We start from the raw sequence: 17,614 nt of genomic DNA on the forward strand, positions 1-17,614 counted from the left end.
TTTTGAACAGTGCTGATGGGGCCCTATAATTCAAACTAGAGTCACACAGGCCTAGAGACAAGTCCAAGCTTTGTTCATTCCCAGTTATCCTATGCTGTGCTGTGCTTAGTCTCTCAGTCATGTCCAACTCTTTGCAACCCCATGAACTGTAGCCCACCAGGCCCCTCTGTCCATGGGGATTCTCCAGACAAGAATACTGAAGTGGATTGCCATGCCCTCCTCCAGGGGATCTTCCCAACCCAAGGATCAAACCCAGGTCTCCCTCATTGCAAGCAGATTCTTTACCATCTGAGCCACCAGAGAAGCCCAAGAATACTGGAGTGGGTAGCCTATCCCTTCTCCAGAGTATCTTCCCAACCCAGGAATCAAACCAGGGTCTCCTGCATTGCAGGTGGATTCTTTACCAGCTGAGCTACCAAGGAAGCACCCAGTTACGCTACCTTGGGTAAATTACTTCTCTGAAACTCTGTCTACCTACCTATAAAATGGGGATCAGAAGGTTCTATTTCTTATCTATTTTGAGGGTCAGCAATAAGTGGGGCTGTGGGTTAAGGGTGGGGGATATAGATCTTGGTCGGGGTGGGGGGTTGCCGAGAAGGGCAGATAAATTGCTGGTCAGGCCTCTGAGAATAGCTCTTGGTGTCTCTCCCACAGCTCACTAAGCCTGCGTTACTTCACCTATGGGATTCTCTTTGGTTGTGGCTGTTCCTTCGCCTTTCAGCCATCTCTCGTCATCCTGGGCCATTACTTCCAACGCCGTCTAGGTCTGGCCAATGGTGTGGTGTCTGCTGGGAGTAGCATCTTCTCCATATCCTTCCCCCTCCTCATCAAAACACTGGGGGCTAAGATCAAGCTCGCTCAAACCTTCCAGGTGCTGAGTACCTTTATGTTTATTCTTACGCTGCTTTCACTCACCTACCGACCCCTCCTGCCGAGCTCGCAGGACACCCCAAGCAAGAGAGGTGTCCACACCCTGTGCCAACGCTTTCTGGCTCAGCTCAGGAAGTACTTCAACATGCGAGTGTTCCGCCAACGTACCTACCGCATCTGGGCCTTCGGGATCGCTGCTGCTGCCCTTGGCTACTTCGTTCCCTATGTACACCTGGTGAGAAATACCAGGGTGGGTCTACCCTACCTGACCCCAAGAAGCTGCCTGTAATCTGCCTGAAGTTCAGAGGGTAGGAGCAGAGGACATTGAAAGGGCAGAGCTAGGATCTTTGAAAAAAGACAAAAGAGGTATTTGGAGAGTAGGAAACAGCACAGGCTGAGGGAAGACCTCAGTGGGAAATGGAGGAAATTCCTTAGGGAAAGGCCTATGCCTATGGTTTCCCCTACTGATAAATCTAGATGGATACTCAAGAGAAGATAAGCATCACTGAGACACAGGAGACTGCCCCTAGATGAACCAACAATAGGGTTTTCTAAGAGAGTGTTTTAAGGAATGCTGGTCTTTGTAGTCAAGTAATTTTGTTTAGGAAATAATGTGTACTAGATCTGTCTACCTTCATAATGTGTAGCAATCTTATAAAGGTACCAAAAGATCCCTAAATACAGTAAAAAAAAAAAAAACAACCCTCTATTCACCTTTGTTTAACCAGCATCTACCCAACTTACATGATCACAGAAATGTTAGTTGTTTCCAGCTGTTATCTTCCACAGACATTGTGTTTCTTAAAACATAGTTTTGGAGTGTTACCTGGAAGCTGATGGATCCTTCTCCCTTGGTGACCTGTTGTTACCCTAGGCTGTCAGTTCTGGGTCAGGGAATGGGGAGACAATAAAGGAAGTCCTAGATTTTTTTCAGTTGTTAAAGCTGTATTCTGTCCTGCCAAGGCTTGGAAGAGGCTTAGAGACACCCACTGTCCTCAGCTGTTGCTCAGAAGCCCAAAATCCAGAGAGCCAAGGGATATGCAGCCTTTTAAGCTGTTGGAAACAACCAGAGAGCTGGTTCTGGAGCTAAGGCTACAGGGGAGGGGGATGCAGGAGATAGCACTCTTGTCATGTTCCAGGGAAGTAAGCAGTAGAGGATTCTGGGTATGCCAACAATTAACCAGTCAGATCTTCTTCTTTCTCTTATCCTGGGGGCCTGGTGTTATGCTTTTCAGATGAAGTATGTGGAAGAGGAATTCTTGGAAATCAAGCAGACCTGGGTGCTCTTGGTGTGTATTGGGGCTACCTCAGGCCTTGGGCGCCTTGTGTCAGGCCGTATCAGTGACTCCATTCCTGGACTTAAGAAGATCTACTTGCAGGTGAGTGTGACTACCCTGTCTACTGTGGACAGAACAGCCTGCCACATGATGCTGGGTTATCTCCAGCCTTTGGGATATAATGGTAGGGTATATCTGACACAGCTTGCTATGTAACATGGGAAATCAATTAAAGTCTCAAAGCCTCAGTTTCCCTAGGTTTCAAGTGAAGATCATCATCTGTGTTCTGCTCCTTCCTCAAGATGGAATAAGGATCTAGTGAGAGCAGCCACTGTAAATGGAAACTCTAAGAACACTTTCAAAGAAAATATTTATTTATAGAAGTTCTACCATCTGAGAGAGGGAAACTGAAGCCAGGAATTAGATGCTGCCTGCCCTGAGGACTGAACTCATTGGTACCTTATACTCTCTTGGAGGGTCTTAGGCATCTGTAGTACTCTGTGGCCCAATGTCTCTCTCTTCTAGGCCCAAGTGTATCACTTCTTCTTTTTTTTTTTTTCCCAAGTGCATCACTTCTTATACCTCCAGAACTACTTGGCACCAAACACTGGCTCTCAAATGCCATCCTCTTGATGGACACAAAAAAAGTGCCAGAAAAGGCCAGACTTCACTTGCCCTCTCCAGGCCTCACTCTCCTCTTCTGTACAATGAGAATAATTCTTTCCTTCCTATCTCACCTCACAGGTGAGGATCAAAAGAAATAAAGATGTGATCAGGCTTTGAGAAATAAAAAATGTTTTAACTATGCAAACTTATATTCTTTCTCAAAGTGACACAGGTAGTCTCATATTGTGGGCAGTATCCATGCTTGAGAGGCCACTTTCTGTGTGAACTAGGCTCTGGTCTGGCTTGAATACAGACTACTGCTCAAGCTGTCTGTCTTTATCTACTGGATAACAATATTGTCTTTCTGACCTGGCTCATGCTTTTTGCTACAGCAGAGGTAGCAAGTGTACCAGAAGGTACCCAAGTGTGGAACCCTATGGAGGAGTAACGCAGCCCCAGATAACACGTGGGTCGTAAGGAATCCATTAGGAAGGTGGTTGAGTTCTGACTCTACTGGAGATGTCCTGAAAGCACTTCCAAGGGGCCCTGACTACACACAGCAGGGATTTCTCTGTCTTCTGATAGCCCCAACTGTTTTCCTAAATACCCTCATATATCTTGGATGAGGATATGAATAAGGTTTCCTATTGTTTTTAACTTTGTGTTAGATTTGCAAGAGCTGGTGAATCTGCTTTGTCAGAGCTTAGGGGCACCATTATGGTCCATCCAATCCAATCTCTCATTACAGTGATGGAGAAACAGAGGAAAAGACTCAGATAGTCATGGCAGAGCTGAACACCTATGTAGCATTCTTTTCATATTCTGCTTTACCCTAAGTGATGGATGGCAGAACCAAGTCCCAGACATGATAAGTGACTTGACCGAACCAAAAATTTAATTTCCTGTGCCCATAGCAGCAAGACCTTACCTGGGTGGCTTTTTGTATAGGACTATGTGTGGCTTTCCCCGCTTCTTCCACATGTCCCCATTGTGGCCAAAGGGTGCTGGAAATAAGTTAGCATTGCTGCTGCTGCTAAGTCGCTTCAGTCGTGTCCAACTCTGTGCTACCCCATAGACAGCAGCCCACCAGGCTCCCCTGTCCCTGGGATTCTCCAGGCAAGAACACTGGAGTGGGTTGCCATTTCCTTCTCCAATGCATGAAAGTGAAAAGTGAAAGTGAAGTCACTCAGTCATGTCTGACTCTTTGTGACCCCATGGACTGCAGCCTACCAGGCTCCTGCCCATGGGATTTTCCAGGCAAGAGTACTGGAGTGGGTTGCCATTGCCTTCTCCGAGTTAGCATTGGGCCAGGGCTTTATCTTAAGGAGTGGAAGCAGCCTTTGCCTACCCATATAGTTAATTTCTCAACATATTCCCTAGGAGAGAGGTAGAGCTCAAGAAGCTCTTGTTTTCTATTGTTCCAAGAGGGAGTTCCAAGGGAGGAAGAGGCAATAACCAGTCCGAAGCATTACTAGGCTTATGGCTCAGTGCTTCTGCTGTCCATTTCCCCTACCTATCCAACATTCTCTCCCTTTTCCCACTCTTAGTTGACCAAGTTTTACCACTTAAAAAAAATAATAATCTTGGATCTTTAAAGCTGAAACATATCTTCATCAACTCATAGTCCCAAATTCCTCATTTTATAAACTGAGAAACTGAGGCCCAGAGAGGGAAAGCAATTTGTTCAAACACATTGTGCTGGTAAGTGTCTTAGGCTGAGAGCATGAAACAATGAATGAACTTTTTCCTCTTGAGCTACTGTTGTAATCTTCTTGATCACAAGAATTTGCCTCCCTTTCTCCCTGGGTCAGAGCAGGAGTACAGGTCTAGGAGAGGAAAGGAGTGTACATAGCTTCAGGTTCAGAAAAGTCATCCATTAGACCTTCTGGTTCCTACTACTGACAGAGAGGCACATGTGTCTGGTATAAAGCCCCTGGACAGTCTGTTGAAAAGCAAATAGTGACAACTTGCAGGACAACCTCACTTTGGGTCAAATCTTAAAACCGGTTTATTTGTTCCAAGAAGGATTTTTAATTTCCAAACCTTGGCAAAGCCTCATGGAGGATATTAAGAGGCAGCTAGATACAATAGATAGTAATTATCACCAGTTAACAGGGTACTTTGTAGTATTTAATGATATTAACTCCTTAATTGGCATACCATTATGACTTGGTTGATAGGTAGGTCTGGTTTTATCTTACATGAATCTCTTAGAGGAGGAAATGGGATATATTCCTAGATTCTTCATATCTATCCCAAAACAGCCTTGGCAAACTTCAAAAGTTCCTCAAATAAGAGTTTTCCTCAGATGACATGACCAGGACATTTCTTATCCTCTCAAAAAACCAACCAATCAGCCTATCAAACACACTACCAGCAACACCATAGAAAATCTTTAGGGCTTGAAATAGCCTTGACCCTCCTATCTGCCTTCCATCTGGTGATGTGGTGACATTTACACTTACCATGTGGTGACTTACCTCAGCTTGCCAGTGGGCACTGTTACAAATCCTGGATCCTGTCAAAGCCTTGGTTAACAGATCAAGTCTTAGCCCTGACCCTGGGACAACCTGCCTCTGCTGGCTACAGTGGGTGGAGCCCAGGTCTTCAGTCTGGCTCACAGACACACATTGCAGGTGACCTTAATCAAAAGGCCAGTTGTGGGCAGAAAACAAAAGGAAGAAGGAATATGACCCCAAAGCCTGGGAAAAGGAGAACTCAAACACAGTAAGTTGGAAAAAAAAATGAAAAGACAGAGAAATATTGTGTAAATGAAGGAACAAAAACTCACAAGACCACATAAACAAAAAGGAAATATGCAAACTACCTGAAAAAGAATTCAGAGAAATGATAATAAGATGATTCAAAACCTTGAAAATTGAATGGAGAAAATGAAAGACTCAATTAACACATTTAACAAGGATCTAGAAGAAATAAAGAATAAACAGAGATGAACAAGACAATTACTGAAATTAAAAATACTCTAGAAGGAATCAATAGCAGAATAACTGAGGCAGAAGAATGGATAGTGACATGGAAGATAGAATGGTGGAAATAACTACTGAAGAGCAGAATAAAGGAAAAAGAATGAAAAGAATTGAAGATCGTCTCAGAGACCTCTGGGACAATATTAAATGCCACACCATTCAAATTATAGGGGTCCCAGAAGAAGAAGAGAAAAATCAAGGATCTAAGAACATTTTTGAAGAGATTATAGTTGAAAATGTCCCTAACATGGGAAAGGAAATAGTCAATCAAATCCAAGAAGGACAGAGTCCCATACAGGACAGACCCAAGGAGAAACATGCCAAGACACATACTAATCAAACTAATAAAGATTAAACACAAAGAACAAATATTAAAAAGCAGCAAGGGAAAAGCAACAAGTAACATACAAGGGAAATCCCATATGATTAACAGCTGATCTTTGAGTAGAAACTCTACAGACCAGAAAGGAATGGCAGGATATATTTAATGTATTGAAAGGGGAAACTCTACAACCAAGATTACTCTACTTGGCAAGGATCTCATTCAAAATATATGGGAAATCAAAAGCTTTATAGACAAGCAAAAGTTAAGAGAATTTAGTATCACAAAACCAGCTTTACAACAAATGCTAAAGGGACTTCTATAGGCAGGAAACACAAGAGAAGGAAAAGACCTACAAAAACAAACTCAAAACAGTTAAGAAAATGTCATAGGAACATACATATAAAAATTACTTTAAATTAAATGGATTAAATGCTCCAACTAAAGGACACAGACTGGCTGAATGGATACAAAAATAAGACCCATATTTATGCTGTTTACAAGTCACCCACTTCAAACCTAGAGACACATTCAAAGAGAGGATGGAAAAAGATATTCCATGCACAAGGAAATCAAAAGAAACCCAGAGTAGCAATTCTCAGACAAAATAGACTTTAAAATAAAGAATATTATGAGATAAGGAATGACACTACATAATGACCAAGGGATCAATCCAAGAAGACATTACAATTGTAAATATTTATGCACCCAATGTAGGAGCACCTCAGTACATAAGGCAAACACTAACAGACATAAAAGGAGAAAGTGACAGTAACACAATAATAGGGGACTTTAACACCCCACTTACATCAATGGATAGATCATCAAAACAGAAAATTAATCAGGAAATGCAAGCATTAAATGACATATTAGACCAGATGACCCTAATTGATATCTTCAGGACATTCCATCCAAATGAAGAATACAAGTGCACATGAAAGAATACACGAATTCAAGAATACAAGAATTCAAGTGCACATGAAACCCTCCAGGATAGACCACATCTTGGGTTATAAATGAAGCCTCAGTAAATTTAAGAAAATTGAAATCATATCAAGCATTTTTCTGAACACAATGCTTAACAATAGATATCAGTTATGGGGGAAAGAAACAGTAAAAACACAAACACATGGAGATTAAACAATATGATTCTAAATAACCAACAGGTTACTGAAGAAATAAAAAGGGAAATAAAAAAAATTCCTGGAAACAAATGTCAATGAAAACATGATGACTCAAAACCTATGGGATGCAGCAAAAGTAGCTCTAAGAGGGAGTTTTATAGCAATAAGATCCTACCTCAAGAAACAAGAAAAACATCAAATAGACAGCCTAACTTTACACCTAAAACAACTAGAAAAACAAGAACAAAAAAACCCAAGTTAGTACAAGTAAAGAAATCAAAGGTTAGAGCAGAAATAAACGAAAAAGAAATGAAGGAAACAATAGTAAAAATTAATAAAACTAAAAGCTGGTTCTTTGAGAAGCTATACAAAATTGACAAACCACTAGCCAGACTCATCAAGATAAAGGGAAACAAATCAAACCAACAAAATTAGAAATGAAAAAGAAGTTGCAACAGACATCACAGAAACACAAAGGATCATACGAGAGTATTATGAACTATTTGCCCATAAAATGGACAACCTGGAAGAAATGGACAGATTCTTAGAAAAATTCAACCTTCCAAGACTGAACCAGGAAGAAACAGAAATTATAAGGAAGCCAATCACAAGCACTGAAATCAAAACTGTGATCAAAACTCTCCCCCAAAACAAAAGCCCAGGGCCAGATGGCATCACAGGTGAATTCTATCAAACATTTAGCGAAGAGCTAATGGCCTATTCTTTCCAAACTCTTCTGAAAAATTACAGAGGAAGGAACACTTCCAAACTCATTCTATGAGGCCACCATCACCCTGATACCAAAACCAGATAAAGACATCACACACAAAAAAGAAAATTACTGGCCAATATCATTGCTGAACATAGATGCAAAAATCCTCAACAAAATTCTACCAAACAGAATCCAACAACACATTAAAAAGATCATACACCATGATCAAGTCAGGTTTATCCCACAGATGCAAGGACTCATCAATATATGCAAATCAATCAATGTGATACACATATTAACAAATTGAAAGACAAAAGTCATATGATGATCTCAATAGGTGCAGAAAAACTTTCAACAAAATTCAGCACCCACTTATGATTAAAACTCTTTAAAAATGGACATAGGAGAAACCTACCTCAACATTAGTTCAGTTAAGTCACTCAGTTGTGTCCAACTCTTTGTGACCCCATGGACTGCAGCACGCCAGGCTTCCCTGTCCATCACCAACTCCCAGAGCTTGCTCAAACTCATGTCCACCAAGTTGGTGATGCCATCCAACCATCTCATCCTCTTGTGTCCCCTTCTCCTCCTGCTGTCAATCTTTCCCAGCATCGGGGTCTTTTCCAATGAGTCAGTTCTTTGCATCAGGTAGCCAAAGTATTGGAGCTTCAGCTTCAGCAGCAGTCCCTCCAATTAATATTCAGGACTGATTTCCTTTAAGATTGACTGGTTTGATCTCCTTGCAGTCCAAGGGACTCTCAAGAATCTTCTCCAACTCCACAGTTTAAAAATATCAGTTCTTCAGTGCTCAGCTTTCTTTATAGTCCAACTGTCACATCCATACATGATTACTGGAAAAACCATAGCCTTGACTAGACAGACCTTTGTCAACAAAGTAATGTCTCTGCTTTTTAATATGCTGTCTAGGTTGGTCATAGCTTTTCTCCCAAGGATCAAACATCTTTTAATTTCATGGCTGCAGTCACCATCTGCAGTGATTTTGGAGCCAAAAAGACAGTCTGTCACTGTTTCCATTGTTTCCGCATCTATTTGCCATGAAGTGATGGGACTGGATGCCATGATCTTAGTTTTTTGAATGTTGAGTTTTAAGCCAACTTGTTCACTCTTCTCTTTCACCTTCATCAGTAGGCTCTTTAGTTCTTCACTTTCTGCCATGAGGATGGTGTCATCTCCATATCTGAGGAGGCCATATACAACAAACCCACAGCAAACATTATTCTCAATGGTAGGAAACTGAAAGCATTCCCTATAAGATCAGGAACAAGACAAGGGTGCCCAATCTCACCACTATTATTCAACATAGTTTTGGAAGTCCTAACTATGGCAATCAGAGAAGAAAAAGGAAAAAAAGGAATCTAGATTGGAAAAGAAGAAGTAAAACTCTCACTGTTCACAGATGATGTGAAACTATAGATATAAAACCCTAAATACACTATCAGAAAATTGCTAGAGCTAATAAGTGAACTTAGTAAAGTCACAGGATACAAAATCAATACACAGAAATAATTTGCATTCCTATACACTAACAATGAAAAATTAGAAAGTGAAATTAAGGAATCAATCCCATTTAGCACTGTAACCAAGAAGAATAAAATACCTAAGAATAAACCTACCTAAGGAAACAAATGGAGAAGGAAATGGCAACCCACTCCAGTATTCTTGCCTGGAGAATACTTTGGATAGAGGAGCCTGGCAGGCTACAGTTCATAGGATTGCAAAGAGTCAGACATGACTGAGCTACTGACACATACACACACAAGGAGCCAAAAGAGCTGTATACAGGAAACTATATGACTGATGAAAAAAAATCAAAGATGACATAAACAGATGGAGAGATATTCCATGTTCCTGGGTTGGAAGAATCAATATTGTGAAAATGACTATACTACCAAAAGCAGTCTACAGATTCAATGAAATCCCTATCAAATTACCAACGGTTTCTTTCACAGAACTAGAACAAAAAATTTCACAATTTGAAGGGAAAAGATCCCAAACAGCTAAAGTAATCTTAAAAAAGAATGGAGCAGGAGGAATCAACTGCACTGACTTCAGACTATACTACAAAGCTACCATCATTACAACAGTTTGGTACTGGCACAAAACCAGAAATATCAACCAATGGAACAAGATAGAAAGCCCAGAGATAAACTCACATACCTATGGGCACCTTATCTTTGACAAAGGAGGCAAGAATATACAATGGAGAAAAGATAGTCTGTTCAATAAGAAATGCTGGGAAAAGTGGACAGCTACATGTAAAAGAATGAAACTAGAACACTTCTTAACATCATACACAAAGATAAACTCAAAATGGATTAAAGACCTAAATGTAAGATGAGAAACTATAAAGCTCTTAGAGGAAAACACAGGCAGAACGTTATATGACAGAAATCACAGCAAGATCTTCTATGTCCCACCTCCCAGAGTAATGGAAATAAAAACAAAAATAAACAAGTGGGACCTAATTAAACTTGAAAGCTTTTGCACAGTGAAGGAAGGGCTTCCCAGGTGGCACCAGTGGTAAAGAACTCATCTGCCAATGCAGGAGATGTAAGAGATGTGGGTTCAATCCCTGGGTTGGGAAGATCCCCTGGAAGAGGGCATGGCAACCCACTCTAGTATTCTTGCCTGAAGAATCCCATGGATAGAGAAGCCTGGCGGGCTATGGTCCATAGGTTGCAAAGAGTTGGACATGACTGAAGTGACTTAGCACACATGCAGCATATATGCACAGCAAAGGAAACTATAAACAAGATGAAAAGATAACCCTCAGAATGGGGGAAAACAATAGCAAATGATCAAGGGATTGATTTCCAAAATATACAAGCAGCTCATGCAACTCAATACCAGAAAAACAAACAACCCAATCAAAAAGTGGACAGAAGAACTAAACAGACATTTCTCCAATGAAGACATACAGATGGCTAACAAACACTTGAAAAGATGCTCAACATTGCTTATTATTAGAGAAATGCAAATCAAAACTACAATGAGATATCACCTCACACTCGTCAGAATGGCCATCACCAAAGACTCTACAAACAATAAATGCTGGAGAGGGTGTGGAGAAAAGGGAACCCTCTTGCACTGTTGATGGGAATGTAAGTTGGTTCAGCTACTATGAAGAACAGTGTCGAGATTCCTTGAAAAATTAGAAATAAAGCTACTATATGACCCAATAATCCCACTACTGGGGATATACCCTGAGGAAACCATAATTGAAAAAGACACATGTACCCCAATGTTCATTGCAACACTATTTACAATAGCTAGGCATGGAAGCAACCTAGATGTCCATTGACAGATGAATGGATGAGGAAGTTTTGGTATATATAAACAGTGGATTATTACTCAGTCCCAAAAAAGGAATGGACTTGAGTTGGTTCTGAGGTGGATGAACCTAGAGCTTATTATAGTGAAGTCAGAAAGAGAAAAACAAATATCATATGTTAATGCATATATATGGAATCTAGAAAGATGGTACTGATGAACCTCTTTGCAGGGCAGCACTGGAGGTGCAGACATAGAGAACTGACTTGTAGACATGGGGAGGATGGGAAGGAGAGGGTGGAATGGATGGAGAGAGTAGCATGGAAACATATATAGTACCATATGTAAAATAGATAGCTGTGGGGGATTTACTGAATGACTCAGGAAACTCAGTTCGGGGCTGTGTGACAATCTAAAGGGGTGAGATGGGGTGGGAGGTGGGAGAGAGTTTCAAGAGGGAGGGGCCATTTGTATACCTGTGGTTGATTCCATGTAGATGTATGCCAGAAACCAACAAATACTGTAAAGCAATTATCTTTCAATTAAAAATAAATACATATTTTAAATTAATTAGTTATTTTTTTAAAAACCAGTTGTGTTTCCAGTGGCCCTTCTCTCTACTGAGAGGGAAAAACCAACCACTGGAAAGGCAGCTTTATTACTTCAGAGTCATTTTATTCAGCCTAAGGAAAGCCCAGTGGCTAAGTCAGTGTCCCTGAGGCTGGCTTCATGCTCCCTAGACCTCCTCTGAGTGCCTTGCTTCTCCTTAGAGCCCCCTTTGTTGCCTTGGCAGGGTGCTCAGACAAATCCAGAAGGCCCTAGAGCCACACTACCTTAAGCATCTGAGATGGTGGTGTGTCCCATGTCCTAAAACCTAAGGAACCTGGGTGAACCTCCTGGTGGTCTCCCTCATACTAAGGTGTTTTCTTTTAGAAAACTGCTTTTGGCAGTCCCCCACAAAAATGGGCACTGGCTCCTTCCCCATTTCAGGAAGCTGTGCCTTCCATTCATGCCCCCATATAATCATTATTCAAGTCATCCTTACTTCCTCCCCTTCCTCTTCCTAAATCTAACTTAAATATGGAAACATCAGCATGGTCTGGTTCCAGACCCTGATGCCTGTGGCAGACAAACACAGGATCAGAAAGCAGAAACAGCAATTCCTTTTATCTCAGAGTCTAGTCAAAAGACATCTTCTTGAGGACAGGGGCCATGTCCTTCCTTTTAAAAATCTTGACAATCAACATTAAATAAGGGCTCTCTCTAAAACTTTGAATTCTAAGTCTTTCTAAATGACTTAGAAGGAACTTAAGTAACTATTTAGTCCACTGGGCTTTCTGTTGACATCCCCTTGCCCCATTTTTCATGGGCTTCCCTGGTGGCTCAGTGGTAAAGAATCTCCCGCCTGCAATGTGGGAGACATGGGTCCAATCGCTGGGTTTGGAAGATCCCCTGGAGAAGGGAATGGCTACCCACTCCAGTATTCTTGCTTGGAGAATTCCATAGACAGAGGAGCCTGGTGGGCTATAGTCCATGGGGGACACAACTGAGTGACTAACATTTTGCCCCATTTTATAGACTATATAAATAAGGCCCTGGGAAAGGAGATGTGATTTACTATGTGGGCTTGATGGGCAAGCACAACGTGACCTCAGGCTGTTGTTCCTTTAGGTCATCTCCTTCTTGCTCCTGGGCCTGATGTCCATGATGATTCCCCTCTGCCGGGGGTTCGGGGGCCTCATCGTTGTCTGCCTCTTCCTGGGCCTGTGTGACGGCTTCTTCATCACCATCATGGCCCCCATCGCATTTGAGCTGGTGGGCCCAATGCAGGCCTCACAGGCCATTGGCTACCTCCTGGGTATGATGGCCCTGCCGATGATTGCCGGACCCCCCATTGCAGGTGAGGTTAACATTGCAGGGAGAGTATGAGTAGGGGAGTCCTGTTTTCCTTGGGACCTAGCCCTCCTAAGTGCCTCTGCTTAAAGTCCCTTTCTCCCTCTTCTCTCTTCAAGTAGTCTCATCAGAGTGCATGAAACCTCTTACCACTATTGATGAAAGAGACTAAGCACAGTATATGTGCATGGATTCATTTGAGGGGATGGGCTTTTCATGGCTGTGAGTTTTTATTGTAGACAGAATGGCTGATTCCAGGAGGGCAGAGAGAATAATGGGTTTGGCCTTCTGACCATTCTATTGATCCCGAATCTTCTCTCTCTCTCTGTCTTCACAAGCAAGTAATTATTTTCAAGGTAGTTGAGCAGGAAGAGAAACAAAAGTGGGCCCTGGTTTTATTAATACTTAGAGACATCCCTTCCTCCTCTACCAACTTCTGAACTGAGCCTGTAGAAAACATTTAATTAAGACCACAACTCAAGACTGGACCAAGGAAGCTCACTTATAGCAGGCAACAGGCAAAGTGTTGGCTTGCCATCTTTCAGCACTCCTAATTTCTCTCTCTACTTCCAAGGAGAGTATGGTTTGTACCCTAGAGAACACAGGAAACAAAGAAAACTAATAAGAGAACATCATTTCCTCTTTATGATTTATTGCAAATATTGATTCATGGGATAGTATCTCTTAAGCTGGCCAACTAGGCTAACTTAATTATTCCTTGAATACCAATTCAGTGCAAGGTGTTGTGAGGGCACTGGTTGTACTGTATTACAGTGACAAAGGCTCCTACTCAGGCCATTGTACAACAGCCACACTGTCCACTGGGGGAGAGGAGCCTTTACCTAACTCCTGATTCCAAATGTGGATCCCAGAATCCATATCTCTTTCCACTTTGCTTACCTATTAAGCAGCCCCAGGACCTACCTGCCTTTCACTAGTACTGTTTCTGGGCTCAACCTCCCTATGAGGTATCCCACATTAGCTTCTGGAGGTGAGCAGAGAAGACTCCATGTACCATGCCAAACACATTCACCACATTGGCAACCTAGAACCCAGAGCGGCCAACCATATCTGTAACTTGAAGGAAAGATACGCATATACCCTAACCCTAGCCTCCTCTTAGGGCAAATGGGCACTTCAAAGAAAGGGAAAATAGAAACTTGGCTGAATTATTACATAAGAACACTCTAGCCTAAGTTGGGTGTGAGAAGGTGTATCACTGTGAACCAAGACAAGTCTCATCTTCTGTGTTCTTTTAAAATAGCCTCCCTCCATATCTATCTCTGTACCTCGGAGTGACTAGAAGTTAACTGTAGCTTATGAAAGTAAAAAATGGAGAACTTTGAGAAGTTTCCTTTGCTTCTTTTGTAATAAGCATTTGCCTCAAGAGCCTACAGTCCCAGTGGCTCAGGGAGGAACTGCTTGTCTTTGTAATAGAGGTTTTGCGTCTTCCATCGAGGAGTGTTTAAATTGAGCTGGGCTCCCGGGTCAAGGCAGTACAGGCCAAGATTCTCTGGACAGGCATTTTGATGGCTTCTAGAAGAAGCAGAGAACATCTTTGTATAGTAGAGCAAAGCTAAACTTGACTTGTCTCTGTTAACTTTTCAGGCCTCCTCCGCAACTGTTTTGGGGACTATCATGTGGCCTTCTACTTTGCCGGTGTACCCCCAATCGTTGGGGCAGTAATCCTCTTGTTCGTCCCTCTGATGCATCAAAGGATGTTCAAGAAAGAGCAAAGGGATTCCAGCAAGGATAAGATGTTGACCCCTGACCCAGACCCCAATGGAGAGCTGCTGCCGGGTTCCTCTACCCCTGAGGAACCAATCTAATGCCTTTTATTTGCCATCGTGTGCTCCTCCCCAAACCTTTCCCTTCACCTTGCCCTGCTCGGCATTTACATTTTTGCCACCAGCACACTTGTTCCCAAACCTGCACACACAGCATTTCAGCCACCTGATCATCCCCTTGGAGCCAAAGCTCCAGGTGTTCCAAACTCATTAACCAAATTCTCCCCATGAATGCCTTTAAACTTGCCAGGGTTGTCTCCTTCCAGGCTCTAGGAAAGCTTGGGATCACCCCCTGGCCTTTGGAACCTCTCCATAAACTTTGTAACTCTTGGGGGAGGGGAAGGATGGGAATTCCTGGCCCAGCTTGTTAGTCACCCACTAAAAGCAGCTGCCAAAGGTGCTACTGTATCCCCAGGAGCCTGGTGGGAAGATCTAAATCTCTGTGTGCTGAGGAATTCCTTGACATCTGTCCTTGGGAACCATTGAGAGGTGTGGCAGAAAGGGCATAGAGGTAAAATGACACAAGGAATCTTATTTAGCCTCAGTGTCTCTGAGGGCTGTGGCTTCCCAAGAGGTGTGGATGACATCATTTTACAAGTGTATAGATAGTCTCTCCATCATAAGGTTAGTCAACAGTCTGCCTCCTTCTTTCCTTTCTCCTTTTATTCTTCTACTGCCTCTTGTCCCTTCTCATTCACCTCTATTTCTTTTCATAACTGTCATAGACTAATGGGTGCTTGAAGAAAGGAGGGACCCAGAGCTTGGAACAATCAACCCTCATCTTGGCCCAACCCACCCCTAACACTAGCATCAGTTCAACTCATCTCAGGCTGAGCTACATCTCACCGTTTGGCTCAAGCTCCTATAATCGACTGGAATAATAGAATATCACATAGGAAAGGGACCTTAAACACTATAAAATTGCATTCACTGATTTTTACAGATTTTCTGGGCTAATGCATTAACCTGCAGGTGGTTCCAGCTCCCCATCCTTATACCCACCTGTCAAAATGTGAAGAAATTCCTCTCATCTCAGGAGGCAGAGGGAGACTGATGACAGGGGGAATGGCATGGTGGGGGAGGGGCAATAATTATTGACCTGGGGAAGGACCAATTCCTCCATCGCTCATTATTCATGACAGGTCAACATTTTCACCTGGGCCAAGCCAGGAAAAGAACTGTTTGAGGGAAAATCGTATTTCCAACCTGGATCCCCCAAATGTAGAGGCAGCAGCTGCACATAGGGTTGGAAAACTTCTTTTAGGAAGAGCAAACCATCACAGCTTTTACTACCCAATGTGTCCCCCATGCTGGGCATCCTGGACCACTCAGTTAATGGGAATTAAAGGTGCCAGGAAAGATAGACTCTGGGCTATCTTCATCCTCTGAAGTAGGTGCCAGGTGCTTCCCTATGCCTAGGCTCTGGTCAGCACTCTTGCTGAAAAGAATTTCCAGCCAGGCTGTGTCCAGCTAGCACAACTCACCTTATTAGGAGCTCACCCACTTTCTTCATTCAGCCTCTTTTTGTCTCTCCCATTCTAGGTCTTTTTCTGTTGTATTCCTGTTACCCTAATCTTCCCACCAGGCACTTTGGCTGTCACTTAGAGCTAACAGTGACTTGCTACTCCGAGCCAGAGCCATCCCAGGGCCAGGAGGATTAGGTTGCCCCTGAGGAAATCCAAAGAAGACAGTGGTCCCCACCCATGAGTTTTTCCGTTACAGACAGGCAGCTGGGGCATTGTTGGCCTCTGATGACTTCATTCAAGGCCAAACTCTGGAGCCCCCTCCATTGGTCCCAGTCCAGCTCTTATCAACTCCCCAAAGGAAAACCCACTGGTTCTTGGCTCTGCCTAATTACTACCCTGTTATCCCAAACAGCAGTAGAACAGGACAAGCTGGCCCCCAGGAGCTTTGTAACTCCCAGAAGAAACCACTGAAAATATTGGAGCAACAAAGCTCCTGATTCCATTCTTCCCTGCCCACCCCCACCAAGTCACCTGAGGGCAGTTCTGCAGGTCCTCTTTTGTTGCTCACGGTGTGGACAGCTCTTAAGAATCAGGCTGCCACCCACTTCTCTCCAGATGAAGGAAAGACATTCATGGGTCCCAAATCTGCTCTATCAGGTGTCATATAACATGGCAGAGTGTCAGTTTACTTCTTCCACACATGTACATGTGCATGTGTGTGCTTGTGCGCTTTTGGGGAGAATGTTGGTTGGTGAAAGCAGCACAGTATTAATATTTAGGGTAAGATGCAGCTTCTTATGCACTACAGTTAAATCAAGGAGAATGAACAAAACTTGGGAGCTTGAGATCTGGGACATTTAAATACTCAAAAGGTTTGGAACAAAATAAACAAATCTAAAAATCCAGCTTTGGTGTGTATGTTGCCTACACTGGTGAAATAGTCCTAATCAGGTTAACAGCAGAAGTTTAGCTTCAGAACTAAAATCATTTCACATCAAATTTCTGCCAGGGTCTATACTCTGTGAGAGCAGAAATTGGAGAAGGAGCTATATAGGGGTTTGAAGTTGGGTAAACTATTCATGATTAGATTTTTAGGGAGCTCTGAAGTGAAAAAGTGTTTACTTCACAAAATGAGAACATGGTTAGTGGCTGAGATGGAGTGGAGGCCCCACCAAGTCTACCACCTTGTTACAATAATGCCATGTTGAAAACTATCAAAGATCTTGCCAATAATCCAGTGCAAGCCCCTTTTCTTCTCCCTTGTTATTGATGGGGTAAC

General features: G+C 42.6%; 1 protein-coding gene across 1 annotated transcript in view; it reads left to right on the forward strand.

Annotated features, from left to right (window-relative positions):
• Nucleotides 1–17,240, forward strand: part of SLC16A2 (solute carrier family 16 member 2) — a 135,834-nt gene extending 118,594 nt beyond the window's left edge. Inside the window, exons 3-6 of the mRNA XM_070291846.1 lie at nt 655–1,105; nt 2,106–2,249; nt 12,861–13,089; nt 14,691–17,240. Coding sequence (XP_070147947.1) covers nt 655–1,105; nt 2,106–2,249; nt 12,861–13,089; nt 14,691–14,911 — 1,045 coding nt within the window. The 3' untranslated portion in view covers nt 14,912–17,240. The remainder of the gene's footprint in view (nt 1–654; nt 1,106–2,105; nt 2,250–12,860; nt 13,090–14,690) is intronic.
• The last annotated feature ends 374 nt before the right edge of the window (nt 17,241–17,614 follow it).

The sequence above is a fragment of the Ovis canadensis genome, chromosome X (genome assembly GCF_042477335.2).
Source record: "Ovis canadensis isolate MfBH-ARS-UI-01 breed Bighorn chromosome X, ARS-UI_OviCan_v2, whole genome shotgun sequence".
Taxonomy (NCBI): Eukaryota; Metazoa; Chordata; class Mammalia; order Artiodactyla; family Bovidae; genus Ovis; species Ovis canadensis.